At 38.6% G+C, this 23056-nt stretch overlaps 1 protein-coding gene across 2 annotated transcripts in view; it reads left to right on the top strand.

The window, feature by feature from the left end:
• Positions 1–23056, top strand: part of asic1b (acid-sensing (proton-gated) ion channel 1b) — a 185706-nt gene that overhangs the window by 103851 nt on the left and 58799 nt on the right. The window contains exon 1 of one of the 2 annotated variants that reach the window (XM_086293445.1): positions 19305–20153. The exons of the other annotated variant lie outside the window; for it this stretch is intronic. Coding sequence (XP_086149571.1) covers positions 19482–20153 — 672 coding nt within the window. The 5' untranslated portion in view covers positions 19305–19481. Of the gene's footprint in view, positions 1–19304; positions 20154–23056 lie in introns of those variants that run through there. 2 annotated transcript variants of the gene reach the window in all.

The following is a 23056-nucleotide window of genomic DNA, read 5'->3' as shown; positions in this document are numbered from 1 at the left end:
AGAAAGGAATAAAGGCAACTTCGGGATGATCTTAAGCTGTTTTAATGCATGCATTACAGTTTTTTAAGCGTTACACAATAAAGGTACCAGTGAAAATTTAAACGTCTGATGCATTTGGAACGGACATTAAACGGTCTTTAACCTGCCAGCTCCCTATAGTAGAAAGTCTGCATGATGTCTGATTCTGCCAATTTGTGCCCGTGTGTGAATAGCACATGTAATAGTCCAATGAATTCACAGTGAGCATGAGCATCCTGTATTTTGCCACCTGTGCACTCTGTTCAGACAGCACCTTCGCATAAACGTGTCATCGGCTGTGTGCTCCATATGAGAGTAACTTATGACGTTGTCCCCGAGTTGTGTAAAAGAAAAACACTATAGAGAAAGAAATACATGTTAATTATACAAAAATAAATAAAATAATAAGAACAGTAGTGATACTTTATTTATTAAACTCGCAGCGACTCTACTCCCGCTGGACTCAATTTGTTCGAGGTCTTCCCATCAGACAGGCGGTTCAGAGCTATCTACACACAGACAAAGAGGCTGAACACACAGCTTCTTCCCCAAAGCTGTAACACTGATGAACTCTGTCTGTAAATAATGTGGAGTCTCAATGTGCAATATTCTTCTGTTAAATGCTGTATGTTTACACCCCTCAGATATATATGTATATGTATTTCAGTCTGTAAATACCTCGTAACTGTTATCAGAAGTAAAGTGCAATATTCTCATTTCCAAGCTCTTTGTATACATCCTTCCGATATGTGCATATATTCATATATATTTCATGTGGTTCCATAATGTAGTGGTTTACACATCTGCCTAACAAGTGAAAGATTCCTGGGAGACACATATCCCGTTGGGGTTGCATCAGGAAAGGCTTCCGGTGTGAAAACCTGCCAAACATGCGGAGCTATCTGCTGTGGTCGTCCTTTGCGAATAAGGGAGCAGGCGAAAGTAGATTTATTTATATATTTTTAATCATTTTCTAAAAGTGTGCAATCATTTTACATTCTGTCTAATTCTGCTGCTGATGCACTCAAATCATTAAAAAGGACTCCTATTGCCCTTTTTATGTAAGTATTTTTTAAAAATTATACAAAATTACCACTTCTAATATAATAAAAACATAAATGCTATGCTTTTCGTACATGTCAGTATTTATCTCTCTTTGAATATTATGCACCGAGGGAGGTTAGCATTATTGTAATTTTGTTTTGAAGCAATAATAAAAGTATTCTAAAGATATATTAAAAGTATTATAAAGAGTTATTGATTGTGATGTGAAAGATTTTATGTATGTACCCTTGTGGCTGCCTGCCCAATGCTTGGTGCAGAGGGTGGTTAGGATTATCCATGATGGATCACAGTCTGTGACTTCCTTTCCACCACAGCTTCAGAAGTGTTCTGCTTTCAGCCAGCCTCCCTTCCAGTTTATACAGTCTGTTTATGTCACTAGTCCTGATGGTGCTCCCCCAGCAGACCACAGCAAAGGACACTGCTCTCTTCACTGACAGAAAACTTTGCAGCACATATTGAAGGATTTCAGCTTCACTGGACAAATCAATGAGCAGCCAGTGAATTTAAAACTATTCATATTATTTAAAGCATTAAAATATTATGAATAATAAAATAAAATAAAATGTAATGAGTAGTACTCGGTTAAAACTGCTATAATAAACATGCATACATACATTTCAAAAAATACTTCAGTATTTAAATGGTGCCATTAAAATGCACATGCGTAATTATGTGGAATATAATTTGGTTTGGGGGTTGGGAAGGGACTTTTACCCTCTGACAGCTGGGATGGGCTGGAACTTGGCCCAGCTGTCACAGGGTGAAAGGCGGGGTACACCAGGCCTCCAGTCTATTGCAAGGTTGACACACAGAGACAGATAATCACTCGCACGCACACATATGGGCAATTTAGAATCAAGGATTATTTTAACAAGCATGTTTGTAATAGTAAATTCAATAATTTAGTTTAGTGAAAAGGACCATTCTATTTTATGTAGTATTTAATATTTGTGATCTTAATTGATAAAGAATAGATTGATTGAAAGCAGAAAATATCTTTCGCTGCAGACCTGAGTGTCATTAAATTTCGGTTTCAGTTTAACTGCTGCTTGAAAAAATGTCCATACCCTTACCAAGTTGAAGCTGATCACACTGGATAAAAAATAAAACTATTGAGAAATTAAAATGAATTGTGGGAATGGTCATCAGCTGTCCAAACAATAATTGTCTTTCTGCTTTGTTGTAACTGTTAACACTGACAGAACACCAGAGATGCTGAGTAAGAGTGGTGCCCTGCTTATATGTGTCCTTGTTTTTTCATGTGAATTGAGACAAAGTCAAACTGGTCATTAACACCATTGATCTCTTTTTTAAGCCAGGAAATCATGATCGACTTGCTGCTCTCCAGCTGATTGAGGTTGAACTGTTCGTCCGGATGGCTGCTCTTAAATCTTAGGTGTGTCCTGCAGTGTCATGAAAACATATAGGGTTCTATTGTGGCGTGCCTATAAGGTTTATATATCAAGCTTTGGTCATTAAAAAAAATACTGTGCCTGGATGTGAGTAATTGTAAGTGAGTTGTGATATAGCACCAGTGGACACCCTGCAGAGCAGGGTTGTTGGAGTCTGCGAGTTTCCCTTCATTTCCTCGCTTCTTCCGTTCCTTCATCCCTGCATTCATCTCTCATGTGCTCCCTTCAACCTTCCCCCTCAAAGCAGAGCCTGATTCATTTTCTCAGTAACGGCCTCAGTTCCCTGTGATTTATATGTTTATGGTCATTACTGACGTTGAGTAATACATTTCCGTTTTTTTTTTCGCCTCTTCTCCGTCTTCCCCCATCTCTTGTTTGGCAGAGCCCTTGGGTCCTGCAAGGAATATCAATTACTGTGTTTCTGTTTAATCACAGTCTTTCAGTTCCTCTCACGGCACCACTTTAAGGCTGGAAAAAAAGAAAAAACAAGTTTTGTTCTTTAAGGTGTCTGCTGGTTAATAGTGGTTTTGACAAGGATTAAATAAAACAGCAAAGACTAACAGCCTTCTTGCTCATTTCTTCAAAGCACAGGGATACAATTTACTTTCATTAGCAATAAACTCTCTTCTGTGACTGGTAGGAATTTCTAACTGGTTATTTTGAACATGACTTAGAACATTTACTGTCACAATTGCACCATAAGCTAAGAGCATGAAGTCATCTTTGTTACTAAGACCACATTCATGCTATAGTCTTTCCTGCTTGATTCTGAATTGCAGCTCTTGCTTGCTTTATTTTGGATGACTGATTGTGTCTATTGCAGGATGTGACCCATATCTGATACCATGTAAACTGACAGCAGAGTCAAAAAAATAAGCAGAGAGCAGCTGTAACAAAGAACATTGCAATCTGTCTTCTTACCCTTTGTTCTTCTACCATTTGTTTCAAGCACATTTCAGTTACAGTGCATGCACTTTCTGGTTTTAAATTAAGATGTCTAAAATCAAAACAAATGTGCTGTTTTGCCCCCTTTTCACATTCCAGTGTCTCATTTTTATTCAGTCATGCTGTCAAGGGTGCCAAAATGGTGAAAGATGCACATTATATCAGTTTATTTTAAAGAAACTCTAAAGTATAAAGTGAAAAAAACATTCAACAAGAGTATGTAAGTAAATATTTTCCTATTCCAAGTATATACTTCTTTTTTCTATTATACATTAGTTAATTTCATGTTAGTTGGCCAGAAAATGAAAATTGTAATATGTAATTATGGCATCTACAGACTCAGGAAAATTGTAGATTAGCTGTTTGTGAAAATAAACAGTACTAATAAGTGTCAGCTGCAGCTGTGAAGAGCACAGTAACTTCCCGTTCTTAGCAAGTGTTTGCCTTTCTGTTTGGGTTAACAAAGCTGTGCCAAAAGGAAGAACTGGTCATGCTGTCACTATGACAAAGGTGAAAATAACCCTGGCCAGCTATTTACTATAATTCACTATCTGGAGTGAAGAACTTTTATTTTTTTGTTTTTGCTTGTTTTAGTCAAACAACAGCAAGGGACGAGAAGCTGGGTGCTTTCAGTACAGTATTGCCTGCAGGGAATTTATCAGTATTTGGTGGAATTGTATTTATTTTAATTTTAAAAAGATAGATAGACAGACAGATAGATAAAACAAGATGCTATTTAGGGAATACAACTATCCAAACCTACCTAGCCATGTGTGAAAAAGTAATTGCAAACAATTCCTCCACAGCAATGTGAAATGATGTTCACCAGTTATTGCAAACACTTGATTGCTGCCAAGGGTGGCACAACCAGTTATTAGGTTTAGTAGGCAATTACTTTTTTCACATAGGGTGAGATTTGGATAGGTTTAGTTCCTTAATAAATTAAGTCATATTTTAAAACCTAAATTTTGTTGCAGAACTAACCTATAAATTATTTGAACAAAAAAGGGCTCCTAACTCAAGAAAAAAGTTAGGTGCCTTTTCAAGGGATGATCCACTTCACACAATAGACAAATAAAAAATACATATTTTTAAATTGTATCTTTAGGCACTTTGTTACTAGCAGCTTGTCACAAAAACACATAATTTGTTTCCCGTTCTTTAGTTAAATCTAACACAGACAACCCAGAAACAACACCTTTTGACAGGCATAAAATAGTGTTTTTCTATCAGTAAGGTGATTCTCAAAGAACTGTTACCCAGAAACCTGGCATAATTCAACATGATGTGCAAAATGTCCTTAGAAAACTGCAGGAATTGAACAAGTGGAAGACAAAACAAAGAAGTGACAGGCTCAAAAACTTTTTTACAGCACATAAACCGTATCTAAAAGTTTTGTCCTTGAGAAACAGGAAAAGAAAAAATCAGGAAAAACTTGACACAGTACCTGAGCGATGCATCTAGCCTTTCAGGTGATCCATCTACTAATTCCTGAAACCTCATCAGAAATGGTTGAGTAAAAGCATGCCTCTTTTCACTTAAGGAAGTGAAAAGAGAGAAAATGCTGAGGTAAATTATACAGGAACTGGGCTTAACTGGGCACCTCTGTCATGGTTTGGGGCCACATTTTAACCAGTCGTTTTGGAGATCTTGTCAAAACAGATGGAACTATGAACGCAGAAAATGTAGGTAAAAAATGCACTTGAAGTGATATACCTGGCTTATATGTTTCTCATTTTGGACATTCATTAAATCTTTGCGCCTGGGCACTGGACAAGCAGCATCATTAGTGGTAAAAAAAAAAAAAAAAAAAAAAAAAAAAAATATATATATATATATATATATATATATATATATATATATATATATATATATATATATATATATATATTCTTCCCTATATTTTTATTCAAGATTGTTTAAGATTGTTATGTTATATAACATATCTGGTCATCCCATAAATTCTAGAACAATAACTAGAATTTACTTACAATCAGTTTGTTTGAGGGCTAAAGCACTGATTCATGCAAAACATTATTCCTGAAATTCAACTGGAGCAGGTTAGTGACAGATGAGTGGCTTAAGTATACTGCAGTGGCAATTTCCTAAATAACATCACTCAGATCTTCCCAGAAATTGACTCGATCATTTGCAGGAGGCTGATGTCACCCCCCAACAGTATTTACACATACACATCAGCACATTGTCAGCATACTGACTTGCAGTCATTTGATTAGCAGAGAAAAGGTTTCGGGAGGTATAAGGCTCCAGCGAGAGCAAAGTCAACCACCTCATTACTGGCTCCTCGTCAACTACATCAAAGTAGCTTCCCAGAGTCATTCACTTGAAAGTTGGTGGTTAACACCGGTTTTACACCTCTTGATGGAAAAGATGCTTGGGTTTTTCATTTGGTTGACTTTATATTTGGGCCCCACTGCAGCTACCTTCTCTATAATTTTCAGCTTTCTCAGCACAGAGCTCTAATGAACTGTGACTCCCCATACAGTATGTCCTTTTTTTCCTCTTTGAATTTATTTAATCCAGCCAGGTAGCAGCCTGCAGCATTTATCAAAGAGGACTGAGACACTATCCCTTAAAGGCAGGATTTATTCCCCTTAAGTGTCTTAAAGTTCAGAGGAGTACAATAAGTTTATTTCCTTACATAAATAATATAGTGCAGAGACATACTGAAAAACAGTCTTGTTAACATAGAGGTTGGTTGGGTAAATCAAAATCTACATAAGCCTTGAATCAGTAAGATTGGTGAAATAAAGCGTAAACAAAATATGACCAATTTTCGGCTCTCAGATCCTTTATCCAGTGGGAGAAAAACATACCGCATAAGGAGCTTACTCTAGAGGCGGAAGAAAAACTAGAAAAAGAAAGTAATAACGAAGATGCAAGTAGCTCTGTCCTTATCGCTAAGATAACAGAGGATGCTTTTCTTCCCTAAGCTGTGTTTTCACGGAGGAATTTCTCCACTGTGATGCAAACATCATCTGGCTTGTAAATTGGGCATGGAGGTATAATACCAAACTACTTGAGGCTGTCACTGCAGCTCCTCGGGACATAGTTTAATGACTGCCCCTTGTTGATGTAGATGTCATGTGGCTTTACTCTGAAAGTACTGTTTTTCTTTCTTTTTTTTAAAAGTTTTATTCTCTTCCCTCCATTTGATGTAAATCCACACACGTGTATTTTTTATGTCTGTTTTTATATTATCTAACACTGACTGCCGGTGTGAACAGAAACGTGCATGTTTGAACATGTCGTGGCCAAACACTTTGAGCTAAAAGAAATTAAAAATGATTTTTAAAATGCATCAGCAAAGTGAGAGAGTGAGATGGCAAGAGAGCAGCAACACCAAAGAGGAGAAACATTACTCTGCCATAATGAAATAGAAGTGACCTTCCATCTTTCAGTGTTAGCTGTCTCAGCTGCCTGAATTAACTTTTCCCATCATTCTCACTTCTCTGATGTAAACGGCATACATGCCACAGCACAACCTTGCACTCTCATGTTTATTAATTTCCTTCGGCAAGAGGTGCGCTAAATCATTGACCCTCTTTCGGTGCCTCGTACTCCAGCTGAGCATGGGAACGAGAAGGGCGTATTGATTTTGCCCCCTTCTAATCAGCCGCTAGGCCCTTATTTGGGATGGGGAAATCTCATATAGTGAGCGCCTGTCAGCACCTGTCCAGATACTAATCTTCACCAGTTGATGGCTCTCTAATCTTTTCACCATGTACAAGGCTGAGGGGGTAAATGTAAAGTATTAAATATCACATTAATTCTTTGGACATCCTCCAGAAGATATTTGATCACTCTTTGGATATGGCACTGTAAGCAGTGTATGCTTTAATTTTTTGATGGTAAAGGATATAATGAAAGCGTAACACGTTTCTCTCTTAATAACTGAATCCTTGGCAACAAGCCTAACTCTTTTAATACCTTTTTTAATTGTTTTTTAATTGCTCAAGTTACCCTGCATTTCTTTTCTGTTTTCCTCTCATACTGAATGTAACTGCAATTAAAGCACAACTATTCCCTTGTCAACTTGCCACCATATTTCCATTTTATGATGCTGTTCTTTGTCTGAGGCATGCCTAGAAGTTAGATTTAGAAGAACAAACAGCTGTACAGGGATAGCCTCATTAGGACACAGAGGTTTGTTGATTAAAATGTGACTCAAACCTTCCACCCACCTGCTTAGGGAAATTGATATGCCTTCTGCAAGACATGCAAATTTAGGACCTGGCATTATGTTTTAAAGATAGTAGATCCTGTAATGCAATATGCTGATTAGTGATGGCCCTGATAGATGGATGGATAGCTGGGAGAGTTAGAATATAAAAGCCTTCAGGTCTAAGGCTGCTTAACAACCTCTTTGTGGAACTGCAGAGATCAAAAACGGTGGTTGTTGCTACCCCAATTAGCCAAACCATCCACGTCCTTGACAAATTTTTCATTTTACTAGAAGATAAAATATAATCCAGTTAGCAAATGAACAAAATCCAATCTTGTTTTAAATGGTGATGAGTGTGTCAGGCTCCTGTGAGTGTTGGCTCTCTAAGTCTTGCAAATAAATTGAGGTACCCTCAATAATCTAGTTACTATAAACTCCTCCTTGGAGCACTTGTCATATTATCTGACATGACAAATAGATCCAAGCTGAAGCATCTAGCTCCCACCTCCTCCCTCACACTGCTTTTGCTCCCCACAGGCCTCCCTCCTTCCCTTTTTCCCCCCACCAGTTTCCCCTACCTTGCTCCTGCTCTCCAGAGGTGCAGAATACTAAACTGGGTACACAGATGCACCGGGTCCTTACACTGAGATATTCATGTGTGATTGCAACAGCTGAATCTGGCCTCAGTTGACAGCCCATCATCTATGGCAGAATGGAAGTGGAAAAGGAGAAAATGTTTGTTGGCTGCACATTTTGTGGCAGTGTTGGAGTAGCTGTTACATGTGTGTTTCCACACGTCTCTGTATGAGAGACTGAAAGCTGACAGGGGAAAAAAACCCTCACTGCTTTTTTACAGCATGCATGTGCTTGCTTTCAAAAATGCATTGATGTGTTGAACACTAATGTGCCCCACAATATCTGTGTCCTGCCTCGCTTGCTCTCTGGCCTTGGTTAAAGCAGCATTGTGTGTTCCAGCTCATGAGTGATTAAACTGAGTGCCAGTGCGAGCTGCTGACTGCTGAGCTCTGACTCTGACTCACACAATGATAATTTTAGCAGCTGACATAATGGTGTTACTGTGTTATCATTAAAGTCAGTGGCGATAGAGTCAAAAAGAAATTTCTAAAGATTTAGTGGAATTTTTTTCTTTCAATTGCAATGTTTATTGTTCTTGTTGGTTTTCCAATCTTGTGTTTTTTCATACTTCATTTGCATTACAACTGAAACATGTGCAAATAATTACCTGCACCATCTGCCAAGCACTCAATATGACCTCATAAAGTTCACACTCTGTGTCACAACAACACAATTTTTGTAGTTAAGGATTTAAATCAAACAGTCAATATCTGAGTGAAGTGCAGGCTGTCGGTTATAATTTAAGTGGTTTTACAAAGATTTGGCATTAACTGTTTAGGAATTACAGTCATTTTTATGCACAGTTCTCCATTTTCAGAGGCTTGAAATGAATTAGACAATTGACTGACAAGCACTTTTGTGACCAGCTACCTTGTTGTTTCATAACAAACAAAGCAGATAAAATGTCTGAAGTCCATTCACAGTGTTGAATTAGTATTTTTTAAGGTTTTTGCTGTAAGTTTAAATATAAAGTCCAAAGAATAGTGCATATCTTTAGGTGTAAATAAGTAAACCTATGAACAAGATAGCAAAAACGTCGGGAGTTTAAAATTCAACTATCACGGTCATCGTTAAAAAGAATGAATACACTGACCAGCTCAGCAAAACCAAAAGGCTTGAAAGACTGCAAAAGATGACAGAATTCATTACTGGATAGTAGACTAGATACTTCACAGCATCCAGTTGAGTCAAGAACCCAGTCTCAGGGATGTAGGCACATTATTGTTAAGGTCTACAGTCAAGGCAAGTCAAGGCCTTCATGAATGTAAAATAAGGTGCAAACCACAGGTTACACTCAAGAACAAGAAGGGCAGATTAAAATTCTACAAGACCCTGCATAGTTCTGAAAAAAATATTTGGACAGATGAAACCAAGATTAGCTTTCACCACAATGATAAAAAAACGCATTATGCTCTGTTTCAAATAGACAGATAATGGAGGCAATGTTGGCATGGGGGCATGTAAAGTTGCCAGTGGAACTGGATCACTAGTGTTTATTGCTCATGTGACTGGTGATAGTTAGCACAGGGCTACATTTTCTGATAAGATTGAACCAAAATGCTGCAATGACGATCATACATTCTTCACAGTGAATATGGAGGAAATCTAATTTGGTGATGTCCATAGGTTCAGGCAGTAATTGACAGTCAATGATGCTCATCTAAGTATTAAATCCTTGTATTTAAAATTATGTCCAGTTACTTTTAATCCTGTGAAAATGCAGGACTATGTGTCAAAATGACTTTGAGTCCCAAACAAACTCTGCATTTCAATCACATATTGATTATTTGATTTGTCTTTGTCCAACAATTTTATGGATCTAACTGTAGGTGACAGCTATTGTAGTAATATTCTGTCGGTGCTGTGCTTTTGGAAACCGAATTTCCCAGAGGAACCCACCTGAGGGATTAATAAAGTTTTATCTTATCTTATCTTAATGGCCACAGAAAGGGGAAAAAAAGAGGAAAGAAAAGGTTAAACTGAATATGTATGATAACATTCGAATATATCTAATTTGCCACGAGTTTGAGCTGAAATTGCTGCATTTTTGAAAAGCTGTGAATCTGCATTAATGAGTTAGACTTGCAGTTTTCCATAATTTATTGGCTTCCAAAAAATCTGCTGGGGAAAACTTCACAGAGTTATTTTGAGAAAAAAAATATATTGCCAAGCTAACTCCTTGCTGTTTCTGAGGGCTTCAGTCACTACCATCTCCTTTCAATCAGAGCAAAACCAAGAGTGTTCATGCTGTGTCGCTTGAAGGAAATTTAAGTCGCAATCCATACTGAGTTTTGAGCAACTAAAGTCTTATTTTAGAGCAGTGTGAAATTAATGACATTTGTTCAGCAACCATAATGAAAATCTTTCGCTGACAACTCAATTGCAGGAGTTAAATTATGGAACAGTCTAACAGAAGAAATAAAAGACAGTCAAAACATAAAACAGTTTAAAGTAAAATATAAAAACCTAATTTTAAATAAGTATAAGAATGAAGAAAACGGGGTTAACCCAGGATGGTAATGTTGCTGGTAATGGTGTTGCGGTTCTTTTTTGGTTGTTTTTTTGTTTTGTTTTGGTTTGTTGTTTTTCCATAACTTGTGTATCTGCAAATATACACATTCTGTATTTTTCATATGAAAGAAACTATACTGTGGTGGGGCTTGCTAATTTCTTGTTTTTGATTTATGTATGTTATGTTTTGTTTTACTTCATATGTTTATATGTTTCATATGTTGTTTGTTTAATTTAAGACAAAAAAAAAATTAAATGAATGAGAGGTAAAACTTGAGGGGGTAGGGACAAATAAGTAAATACTTCAGCCTACTCCTTTTCAAACAAATAATGGAATGATATTTTGTAATGATTGTGAAGGCACATGTTTGAAATGTTTGAAATAAAAATGAACTGAACTGAACTGAACTGAACAACCGAGTTTCTAGCTGAATGTTTTTAACATTTTTTTCCCAGACTTTGAAAAAAAGTAATGCTGCGTATCTGGGAAGGAAGCAAGACAGCAAATGTCATGATTGTCACATAATTCCTGTGAATTATTTGCATTGGTGTCAGACTGCAGTAATGGCAAGACAGACAAGGACACATTATGTCTGAGCCAGAGAAAATACCCCAGACTTTCAGACCACAACCTCAGCATATTTATGTGATATACATGCAAGATGACTTCAAAAATAAGCGTTATTGGCTATTTAAAGGCTTTAGTGTGGACTAAATCGATGCATGCATACCGAGCGAGTTTGACAAGCACTTTTTGGTACTTATGAAATGATGCAGATGGAGGTCTTCAACGCAGGCTGACTAATCACTGATATTAGCCTTGAGATCCCAAAGCTGTGTGAGTCTGGGTCTGCCCTGATGAATTTGCTTCATGAAAATGCCACCAAGTGACATATTTAAACCATTCTGCTTGATAACTGCATGCCTCTTGGCTCTTGTGTTAAAAGGCAGCCTGCTTACCCTCTGGTACTCATCTTTGTAACACTGGGACACAGACGGGGAAAGGTAAAACTAGGAGAGCGATGAGATAGAATCAGAATGAATCAAACAGAGGTAGAACGAGCACAGGCTGACTCAAAATGGGTGAAAAGGAGAAACAGGAGACAGAGGAGACTTCAGCGCTGAGGTAATGGGTTAGTCTAAAGTGATAATCACATTCAGAGGGAACCTGGTGCCACAAAAAAGAGAGCAAGACAATCAGCGAGCCACAATTATTGCCCTCTGACCCAGCTGCGTTTGATATGTCAATCAAAACCAGAGGGAAAAGGAGGCTCTCGTACTCTCGACTTTGATCTGAACAGGCTGGTGCTTCTATGAATTCCATTGATTTTAAAAGCAAACATATGATGTCTTTATTGATTCCAACTGTCTGCTCCTGTTAAAATCCCATCTGGCATCCATATACAGCTTCAATCCAGCGCTAATTGCTCGACCTTAACAATTTAGCTTTGTCTGTGTCCATTTCAGTCTAGTCTTTTTTTCACACTTTAAGTACTTGGCAGCCTGGCTGCTGCCAGCTGCATATCATTATTAGATACCCGCCACTACCTAGTGTGAATTTCAAGCATGTCATAAATATCAACACCACTTGAAATGCAGGGCCGTCACTGCCACATGGAGCTCGCTCTCGTATGAACAAATATTTGCCGGTGTCTTTGATTTTGGTCTGCATCACAATGAAAGCCCTCTTCAGATTGTCCACTGAGCAGCAACCTCTTCCTTCCTTTGTTGTCTGCATTGAAGGGGTGAAGGGGAAGAGAAATAGTCAGAAGAAAGTAAAACTCAGACCCAGAAGGGACCTCTCTTTGAAGGCTTTAGTTGGCACTGATGCTGTGTCGAAAGTGAGGTGGGCTGTGGGCTGTTACAGGCTATATACATCGACTTCAACTGAATTGTGTTCCACCTTCATCATGGCTGTTGCAGACTTGTGTGTGCAGCCCCAGTTTCCATGTTACACTTTTTTCCCTGCTTCACTTCATAGAGTGAAATAGACTTGCTCGTGTAAATGGATTCCTATATGTACTGGCAGGTGAATATGTACTGATAAAAAACAATAAGCTTCTTTCAGCTGCTCACCTATTCGTGGATGATCCTCATATTTGATTTGGCACAGTGGGTTGGATCAGAAAGGCGATTTGTGCCTTCTCACAGTCTCAAACCAGGGATCTTTTGCACCTTAGTCGAATGCATTCACTTTCAATATGTATCGTTACTGTACACCCAGGGTGAGCTTATACGCCGCAGTAATGCACAAATGTAGGCAGCAGACTCTTCCAGACTGCTCCACCTGCTCTAAACTTTTGAGGCACAAACATTGTAGGTTACTGTGTGGTCTTGTTTCCTAACTGTGAGTCACAAAAGGGAACAAGAGAGTGGGAGGATGGGACAGTGATACCACAGGTTTCTGTAGGCCAGAAAAATACACTGGGTCAGAAGTAGAGAGATGCTAACAGTTACAGACACCCTTTTTACAAAGCAAACATTCAGTGACCTATAATTGTGTAACAGTTAGTTTGTCCAATGACTACAGTGTCTGATTTTCATGGTTTTCATATAGAAAGGTGTGGAGGTGTGCTGAATCAGAAAAAAAAAATCTGGTATGCAGGTGTAACAAAATTCCCTGATGCTAAAACAACTTTCAAACACTGACGATTTTGTAAGGGGGAGATTGGCCCTGCGTGTCGATGGAAAAACCAAACACACAGTAAACTGAAAAACAGCAGCTCCCCACATTTCGTCTCATAAAAGCTCATTAGTCAGCACCCGTGATTGTGAGGCCACCAGTGAATCTACAACCTCCCCGAATCTGCTCTTAGATGACGTCAGGTTTAAAAGACACGGCTTGTTATCTATTAATATTGTGTCATTATGACTTTTGCCTACAAAGGCTGCTTTAATCTTCTCGCTTAGTGCCTTCAGTGTATTTATTCTGAGTTATTGCTGTAGTAGCCAAATCACATAATCGCTATATTTGATTATTATTGCTATATATTTTATTTATTTTACTTAAAGTAGACCTGGCATGCTTGGTTTCACCTCTCTATTTTTTATCATTAATTCAATTAGTGTGGCTTTGCTTGATTTACAGGTTAAAATAATCCGTATTTGTCCTACACTTGGTCTTGGTTCTTCGCCTCGTTTAATCCACTCATTAAAACAAGCCATTTTAGCTCCTTTCCCTTTAATTCCACCTTTCTTTAAGTCACCATTCTTCTGATTTGCCATCGCTTGAAAGCAGAAGGTAGTGAGTAAACTGTGTCCACTCTCACTTTCAGACACCCAAAGATACACATACACATTTCCCAAAATGTGTATGTGTATTTTACAATGCTGTGTAAAGCTCTTGAGTCCTTCCTCATTTCTTTAGATTGTGTTAGGAAAATTGGAAATAGGTGCCCTGAGTTGTTGAAACATGTCCAGATATACACAGAAACACAGTATATACAACAAAACACAGTTTGTATAATGGGCTTGAAAGTCAGCATTTGGTACGACCACATTGATTCTCCAACACATGATGCTTTCTCGTAATTTTTATAAGTATTGTTCATTAATAATTTTCCAGGCATTTTGAAGGACATTCAGAGCTCTTCTATGGAGGCTGCCTCCCTTTTGTTCCTTTCTCTGTTAAGATGATCCCACACTGCCTCGGTAATGTGGAGGTATTTGGTGCTTCACTCTGTGTTTTTCTATCCAGGTATGCTTTTACTGCATTAGCAGTGTGTTTGGGATCATTTTCATGCTGAAACATGAAGCTGTTGCCACCAGATGGTATTACATGGTGAATCAAAATCTGATGTCACTTTATTGTGTTCGTAATTCCATCAATTTCGACAAGCTCTCAAACACCACTGGGTGGAATAAAGTCTCAAACTGTCACAGAGGCTCCACTGTGTTTTACAGACAGGCTGTAGACACTCACTGCTCTACCTCTTTCCTGATCTGCTCTGTATATACTGATGACAACTTGAACCAAAAATGTCAAATTTGCATTCAACACTCCATCAAGCGTTTTTACACTGGTTTTCAAACCAGGTCTTGTGTAACTTTGCATACCTCAGCCTTTTCTCCCTGTTTGCCATCTGAAAGAATGGCTTTTTGACCAACACCCTTCCGCTACGACCATTTCTGATGAGGCTTAGCTGAACAGTAGCTAAGGTGTTGGATAAAAGGCTGGATGATCTCTCAGGTCCTGTGTCAAGAAAATTATTTTGAGATACTGTTCAACAACTGCAAATAGTTCTTTAAGTCTATCACTTCTTATATATTGCTGTGTGTCCAGTTTGCTCAAACTTTTTAGTACTCTGATTTTTTTCAGGAGAGACGTCACACCATGCTAAGATATGCCAAGCATTCAAGCTTCAGTAGCTTTTTAGTAATAACCTTGTAGATGCAAAAATACTTTTTTATGCCTGTCAAACTGTCATTTCATATCTCTGGAATTTTTCATACACTGAACAAAAAAAACAGCAACAGATTTGTTTTTTGCAACAGGCTGCTGATAACAAAGTATCAAAGGCACAATTGAAATGGATAGACACAACACTGGTTCATCTCTTGAGTTAGATGCACTTTTATGCTTTAATGATTTATAGGTCAGTGCTTCAGTGAATTAACAAACAAAAAAATGTTCCTCTGAAAATAGTCTGGCACAAGAACTGGACTGAAAATGAGAGAAAAAGCTGCCAAAGAAAAACTCTGAAAGACCTTAGAAACCCCTGAGAACGGTTGGTCGAGACCACTTTAAAAATAATACAAGAAAGTCTGGAAGACGTTTGGAAGAAAAATATGAAGAAATGGAAGAATCTTTAGAGTTTTCCATCATAGGTAGTGATGGCAGGACACGTGTTAGCCTCATGAGACTTTTTAAAAAAGCCATTATCTGTAAACATGACTAAACTGCATTGTCTCCTATTGTGAGTCAAGCTCCGTCTATCACAGAACTGATTTTCCTATTATGAGTCGTACTGTATGACAGGTCATGAGGTTACTTTTAGCCACCTCTGCACTTTCATAAATGAGAAATGTGTTGTTTGGCAACAGCAGCTCCCTTAAAAAAATAGGTCATTGTTCTCTCCATATTGTTTCCTCCGAGCAGAGGAGCTTCTTCGAATAACACTATCTCTTTCAGATAGCAGTCCCCCCAGCTGAAAGGTGAAGACAGAATATTGTGTTATAGAGAACAGCATCATTGCCTTTGGCCTTGGCGTCACTCTGCCCCAGCATCTTGTGGGAATGGACCAGCTCGGTTCTTGTTTACTCGTTCTTTGTTTTTCCTCCGCATGCCGAATCCATTGAATCTGACAATAAAGCAGGAATATGAATACTTGGATATTGATTGAACACTGCCTCTGAGCAAGTAATACTGTTGCTTTGGTGTGTCAGCTCTTTTTTTGTGATATCTTTATTTTGTCATCTTGACTTTCCCCTCCTCTCTTCAAAGCCTGACTAAAGTCAGATTAATAAGGTTTACATAAATTATCAGAACTCATCAGACATCAGTTCAGTCTGTCAGTTTGTGTGTGTATATGTGTGTGTGTACATGTGTAGACATCTTTATGAGGACAGAAAATTGGCATGACGCTATACTTGTGGGGACCTACAGTCAGTTATGTGGACAAAATGCCCATCCCCACGAGTTTGAAGGCATTTTTGAGGCTCAAAATGTGATTTTGGTGTCAGTGTTGCAATTAAGTTATGGTTAGGTTAGGTTTTGATGGTTAAGGTTAGGGTAAAGGACTATTAAAGCATTATGTCAATTAGATGTCCTCACGAAGATATGAAAACGAGTGTGTGAGTGTGTGTGTAAAGGAAAGCGAAAGTGCGGATATTTTCACTGCTTCATGTTTTCTCTGTTTTGGGGTGTTTTTTTTTAAAGCGGGCATGTTTCTCTGCATGTGTGAGTCCATGTGTGTACATGTGTGACTATGCGTGTTCTGAGTAATGGGCTTTGTGCATCCTCTCTTGCTGACGGCTACGATGTATCCATGGCAACGCCAGGTCGATCCTAGCTGTAAGCGGAGCTGGTGAGAGGAACTTGAAAGGGAGCATTAAAACCTCTCCTCTCATCTGCCCTGCGCTCTTCTCACTCCGACAATGGTGAAATGCACGGCCTTGTTGAAATCCTACCCCAGGGGTGTATACTGTAGCAGTGACAGCGAACACTCGCACCTCAACACTGCCATCTTTTGACCTGACACAAGAATGTATGGAAATGTTTATGTTTTGTTTTCATTTGTGAAAACATAGAGTTGGTTTCCCTGAAAAGTTAAAGTTAGAAAAACAAAATCTCAGAATGAGGGGTATCTTTTTAAGAATTATTTCAGAAATGTAATGCACAAGAGACAAGAAGAAATGTGGAGAGATGGAGCAGTGAAATAACAAGCCCCAAAGGTTTTAAATCAGATTTCAACTGGGCCCCACATATTGGCCAACCACTGAACCTGTTCGTTCATTCATTCAGAGAAATTTAGCTGGAGCGTTGTCACATTTTAGCTATTCCAGTTAAAATCTCACAAAGAGAAAGAAAGCAGATAATCCAAGGAATGGCATCGATCTAAAAATGTAAAAGATAAATAAAAAGTACTTTGGGCTTCACAGTTTGTATCTTCTTGCTCTTAAAATGTTGCCAATCGAGTTTTCTGATGCTTTGTGATGACACCTTCAGCCCTGAGGAACATCTACAGGATGAGATGTGCTGCTGTTGCCCTCTAGTGGATTTCACAAACATGAAGGAATAAAACGACATAAAAGGAGAAACAAATGGTGAAAAATGGAGCCAGACAATCAAGATGTATCCATTTTGAGGAAAGCATAGTCGCCAGAACAAACACAGATTTATTGTAACTCTGTCAGCGTGGCTATACTGATGTAGACTGAGTAATTAAAATATTTTGGCACACAAGGCTCAACTTATTTTATCCAAAGGGTCACTGCACTGCTGTTGCACAATTTAATTTTCTCCACAGTTTCACAACTTAGCATTTCGTTCCAAATCTAAGGCGTTAGTGTTTGTGAATATTCATGCAGTAGTACTTCACTGAATACCCAGAGACTTCAGCTGGGGGAGCTCCATGACCTTCTTGTTAGGTCAGGTTTGATACCGGAGGCTATCTAGTGATCATTAATAAATATTCAAGAACCACAGCCCATCAGGGTCTGCTATGTCAAGCAGCCTCCTGCATAAAGCTGCAACTCTTTGTGGTTTGCTCTCTTATCATCAATAGTTTGGGGGGGGGTTGTTTTTTTTTAGACAGTCTTCACAGAAGTCTTGTTCCTTATCCACACTGTTCACTTGATATTTACATTTCCTCCAATTAAATCAGACTGGCACATTACGGTAAGGCGTTACGCAACGAATCAGTTGAGGTAATGTGTTTTGCATTGGTTTTAGAGGTTTAGTGTGTCTATTCCTTTGAAGTATCCTGTGGTACCATTAGGTGTAGGTTTTTATTGTAAAGTGTGTTGTCATCCCCCTAAATGCATCTACCATTTCATTTTCTGGCACCAACATGTTTCTGAAAATAATCTCAGCTGTCTAATGGAGGTGGATCAATACAGATGGCTCGGTCTCATACACTTCCTTTTCATATCACAACCAACACCACCTCTGGGAATCTGCATTTATCACCATATTCAATAATGCGAGCCTCCATCTGAGATGTTTTTTCTCTCGCTCTCTCTTCACGACTTCTACATATTTGCTTTCAGTTAATCTGCTTTCCACAGAACTGCTTGCAGCTATGTGGGGGTATGTAATTTGAGTAAGATCTGTTGATAAAATGAGGCATTAGATTGAAATAACAATGGGCAAATGGAAGTCTTGATTAAATTCCTTGACTTCTCTCCTTGGTGTTTGCTAATTTCTTGAGCTGGAATCAGACGTAAACTGCCTACCTTCTCACTCAAATTGTTCTTAAAGGAGCATTTACACATTAGCAGCATCGTGCCTTTCTCTTTACTTTTATTAAAATCTTGATTTGGTTTAAAGCTCATCGCAAACACAAATCCTACTGCAATCCCACTGATCTCTGCACTGCATATTCTAATGACTGACTCTTTGCTTAGCTCCAGTTGTACTGTATCTATAATACCTAGGTATTATTTCCGTTTGATTACACAATCGTGCTGAGATCATTTTATTTTCAGAGGATGAGTGAGTTCAGTCCAAACAGTGCAATCAGCAAAAATTTATCAGCCTATTCAGTGCTTTAGCTCTTACATTTTCTCTCCCCCATTGCATCAACACTTCCTTTTTTTTCCTGTAAATGGTGAAACTCTGCCCCAGCACAGTGACCTGTAGCCGGGCCCAGCGGGAGTATTCTGTGTCCTATACTTCTCGTGGCTTCACCTTCTTTAGCCGCCTCCTCCGTCCTCTTCTTCTTCTCTTTTTTCTTCACTCTTTCGAAATTGTCTAAGGGTTGGATCTGCCCCCAAGACAAAAGGACAAACCCAAGCAAGGCATCTCACTTCATCTCTGAATGGGTGTGGATGGCAGAAACCAGAGTGCCTAGATTGTTTGTTCGCTTTGATTCAGGAGTTGTTATGACTTTTGGGACCATATTTGTCCTGTTAGCTCAGTGTTTTTTGAATCAGTAGCCAAATAACGAATACTTTTCTTCTTGAATCATTTCATTGTTTCAGTATTTTGGGAGTTTTTTAAGGACTTAGACTTCTGGCTTCAGCTTTATTGATTCACTGCTTTCACCATGCCGCTCCGAATTATGTGCACCATCTCCTTTTCTGCTGATGACGAACCTAGCAGGGGATATGGTAGCGATGGTTTTGACGACCACTACAAGCGGGTAAAGAAACATTATAGTGATGGAGACTCACAGGAATGCCTGGATAGGTGTAGTCAGGTAGATGATTGCACTGATGAGGAGGATAATGTTAGCGATGTAGATGACCTCGCCACTTTTTTTGGCAATTGCTCGCTTCACGGAGCTAACCACGTGTTTGTAGAGGACAGTAAGTTTGGTTTTCGCCAGGGTTTGTGGGCACTGGTCTTCACCTTAGCACTGTCTGCTTTCATGTATCAAGTAGTTGACAGGGTTATATACTACTTCCAATATGATTATATTACAATGCTTGACGAAAAAGTGGCAAACAATATGACCTTTCCCGCTGTAACTGTATGTAACTACAACTTCATACGAAAGTCTCAAATGAGCTACAGTGACCTGATCTTTATGGGTCCTCTTCTGGGCTTTGAAGAAGGCATGGCACCAGGATTTCCCCTGGCTCCAGAGCCAGACCGCCCGCTGGGCTCTCGCTTCAGTATGGATGAGTTCTACAACCGCACTCGACATCGCATGGAGGAAATGCTACTGGAGTGTAACTTCAGAGGTATAGAATGCGGCCCCGACAGCTTCACAGAGGTAATTTAATCCAAGACCCTCAAGGCAAGATTTTTTTTAAATAGTTTCAAAATATTAATCTTTTTGGGAACCGTCAGATTCTGACTTGGAAATAATCAGTGCAAGTTTGTACTTCATGTTATCCATATATTTGCAAGGTACTCTATGTGTATCTGGTTGACTTGATACTTCTGATTCATTGTTAATATTGTATCAAGGGATGCTGAATTCTCAAAAAGCAAATAAGAAAGACTGCCGGGTTTCATCAAAGCCTTCTGTTAATGTTTATTTTGATAAAATAGGAGCATCCACTAAAAGCTAGCACTCCAAACTGTTATGCCTGGAGAGGCGTTATCACGGAGGAGGAGATCGTAGAAAATAACTGAATCAGAGGAAAGTGTTTATTTATTGCAGTGAGGTGATTCAGCTACTTAAACCCCAAGTCACTGCTGTAAATGAAAAGGAGTTTCCAAGTCAGCACGTCTGTCTTAATGAAAGTCTGTTGTAAATTTTTTTGAAAAGAGCAGACATGAGCAAGTCCTATTACCTAAAGTGGCAAACTTGGCATACAGCTGTTGCTAATGAATTAAAGAGGCACTTTGGGCCATCGTTGTTTTGCCCAGAGGAAACGTCTTGCTAGACATGCATTCCCTGAATTTTTGGTTTTGTAGCTGCTGCCCTTTTTGTTCTCTCGTGGTTGCACACAAGTAGAATACTGAATTGCCAAGTAGTGTTGACGTTATTCAGCTATTGGTGTATTGATTTGCTTGACCTTTGCGCAGTTATGGATAGGTCTGTGTGGACTGCTAATGGATGTACTAGACTTACATGAGAGGGATTACTTTATGTGTAAGTGCATTTCTACGATGTGTTTTTTTTCCTATTTTATTCAACCTCTTGTTTTCATTAATGTGCAGCTTGTTTTAATCATTAATTGTTAAAATACTTCAACAATATTGTGCCTTAGGGATTGGTGCAAATTCAGAGGCAAAATCTATTATGTAAAAAATAGACTCTGCTTCAAATGTTTGTGCAGTTATTACAGCGTGACAAGTTAAGCGTCCTGATGGATAGTGAGGAGAATTAGAAACACTGGGTAGGAGGGAACAGATTGCTTTTCGTGTAAAACCGATGATATGTCTGATGGCAGAGATGCTCTGTTGCACAGATGTGACCACAGGTGTGCCTTGAAATTTTGGCTTGCCCTTTGGGTGTTTCTTGGACACAAAATGTTTGAAAGGTACAGCTTTTACTAATTAGTCAGTGACTCATTTTTCAAGTGAAAAGGATTCACCTACTGATGTTTCTTATTAAATTGGTGAGTTTTTGAGCTGTTGGACAAAAAAAGAGTGTTTGAAGAACAGCATGCCAGCTTGTCGTTACAAGGGTATGACACTAACAGAGAAAATACAAATCAAATCATCATGAAAATTAGTAATCATTAGCAGTTCTTTGCTCAGATATATGATTTTATAGCCAAAAACATGACTGTTGATGCAAACTGTAACAAACACATGTATTTATTGGTCACAGTGAAGATTAAAAGATAGAGAGAAGCAAACTGGCTCGAAAAGGAAGAATAAATGGATGCATCAACAGGACTGTTTGTTTTGTTTTGTCTTGTTCTTTTATTATGAGTATCACAACATTAACCTTGACACCAGCTCTGATATTGTGGGATTATCTGTTTCAGATGTGGAGAGCTGTACAGGACTTCATCCTGTCAGCCAGAACTCACACATCAGTTGTAAAAATTACCATCTTGGATGGTAAAGATGTGGAGGTAAAGGCTGATAAATAAAAGGATGAGAATGTTTTATTACATCAGGGAAAAGCCTCACGTGGAGGGGCGAATAGTAAGTTAGGGTTTCTTAAGTGCAGTGTGTGCAATCAAGAGGAAATTAGTGATCCCGCAGTGAGACACAATTGTTGCCACGGTGAAGAATAGGAAAATAATACCTCCCTTGTAAACATACAGAGGTATTTTTGTCATAAATTCTCCATCGCTACGAGGGCAAATGCTGAGCATGTTGACACAAACAGGCAGCAGGAGTCAGTGTCTTACTCCTCCCACACTTGAAGAAGTTCCCCGGTCAAGGAGTCAGTATAGCAAATGGAAAACGAAGGGCCTTTATGGCCACTGTCCTTGAAGTGAAGTAGAGCCAGCTGTCATCCTCCACTGATACGCTTTCTAAAAAACAAAGTACTGCAACTGCAGTGCAGTCTGCCATTTTATTAGCATTAAAGGAAGTCAATGAGCAGGTTTATTCAATGTCAGATTTTATTGCCTGAGTGTAGCTCGAAACTCATTCTTCGTCCCATTATTTCTTACTTTAAATTAAATGGGCTGTTCCATCAGTACCATCAATCACAGCATTAAGTACTTAACAGACTTATAATCAAATAAGAAGCACTGTTGTCCTTTTAAAAGCAGTCATCTTGAAAAGTATTTAAAACATCTATTTTGAACAATTAATAATGTTTTATAAAACTATATTTTTCAACCATTCTTACATACTCCTCCTTAAGTAAGCATTGTTTCAGTTGTGCTTGAGAGGAAGACGAGAAAGTGCTTTACTGGTTGTCAGCTGGTCTTATGTATGTTGCGAAATGAAGTTAGATAATAAAGTTGGACGTGCCGTTTCAGGTCAATAACATTAATGCATCAAAGCACTTAATAACATGTGGGTGAATTACAGAAAGCTGTGTGAGATTGTGAGTGATAACAATGAGGGGTGTACGTTGTTTTATACAGCATATACATATATATATATCTGCTGTCTTTGTATACTGTTTTTGACAATAACAAGCATGTTGTTGCATGTTGCAGCATTAAGGTTGAAAATTTGACTAACACAAGTGACAAGTAATCATTTATCTGCCACGTCTAATAGGACTAATTATAACCATTGTCAATTTAGCTT

This window comes from Aulonocara sp. 'chitande type north' Nkhata Bay, linkage group LG5 (genome assembly GCF_057382095.1).
Source record: "Aulonocara sp. 'chitande type north' Nkhata Bay isolate Kocher_YH1m ecotype deep benthic linkage group LG5, A_spYH_male_GT1.1, whole genome shotgun sequence".
NCBI lineage: Eukaryota > Metazoa > Chordata > Actinopteri > Cichliformes > Cichlidae > Aulonocara > Aulonocara sp. 'chitande type north' Nkhata Bay.
This window is presented reverse-complemented; position numbering and strand designations above follow the sequence as displayed.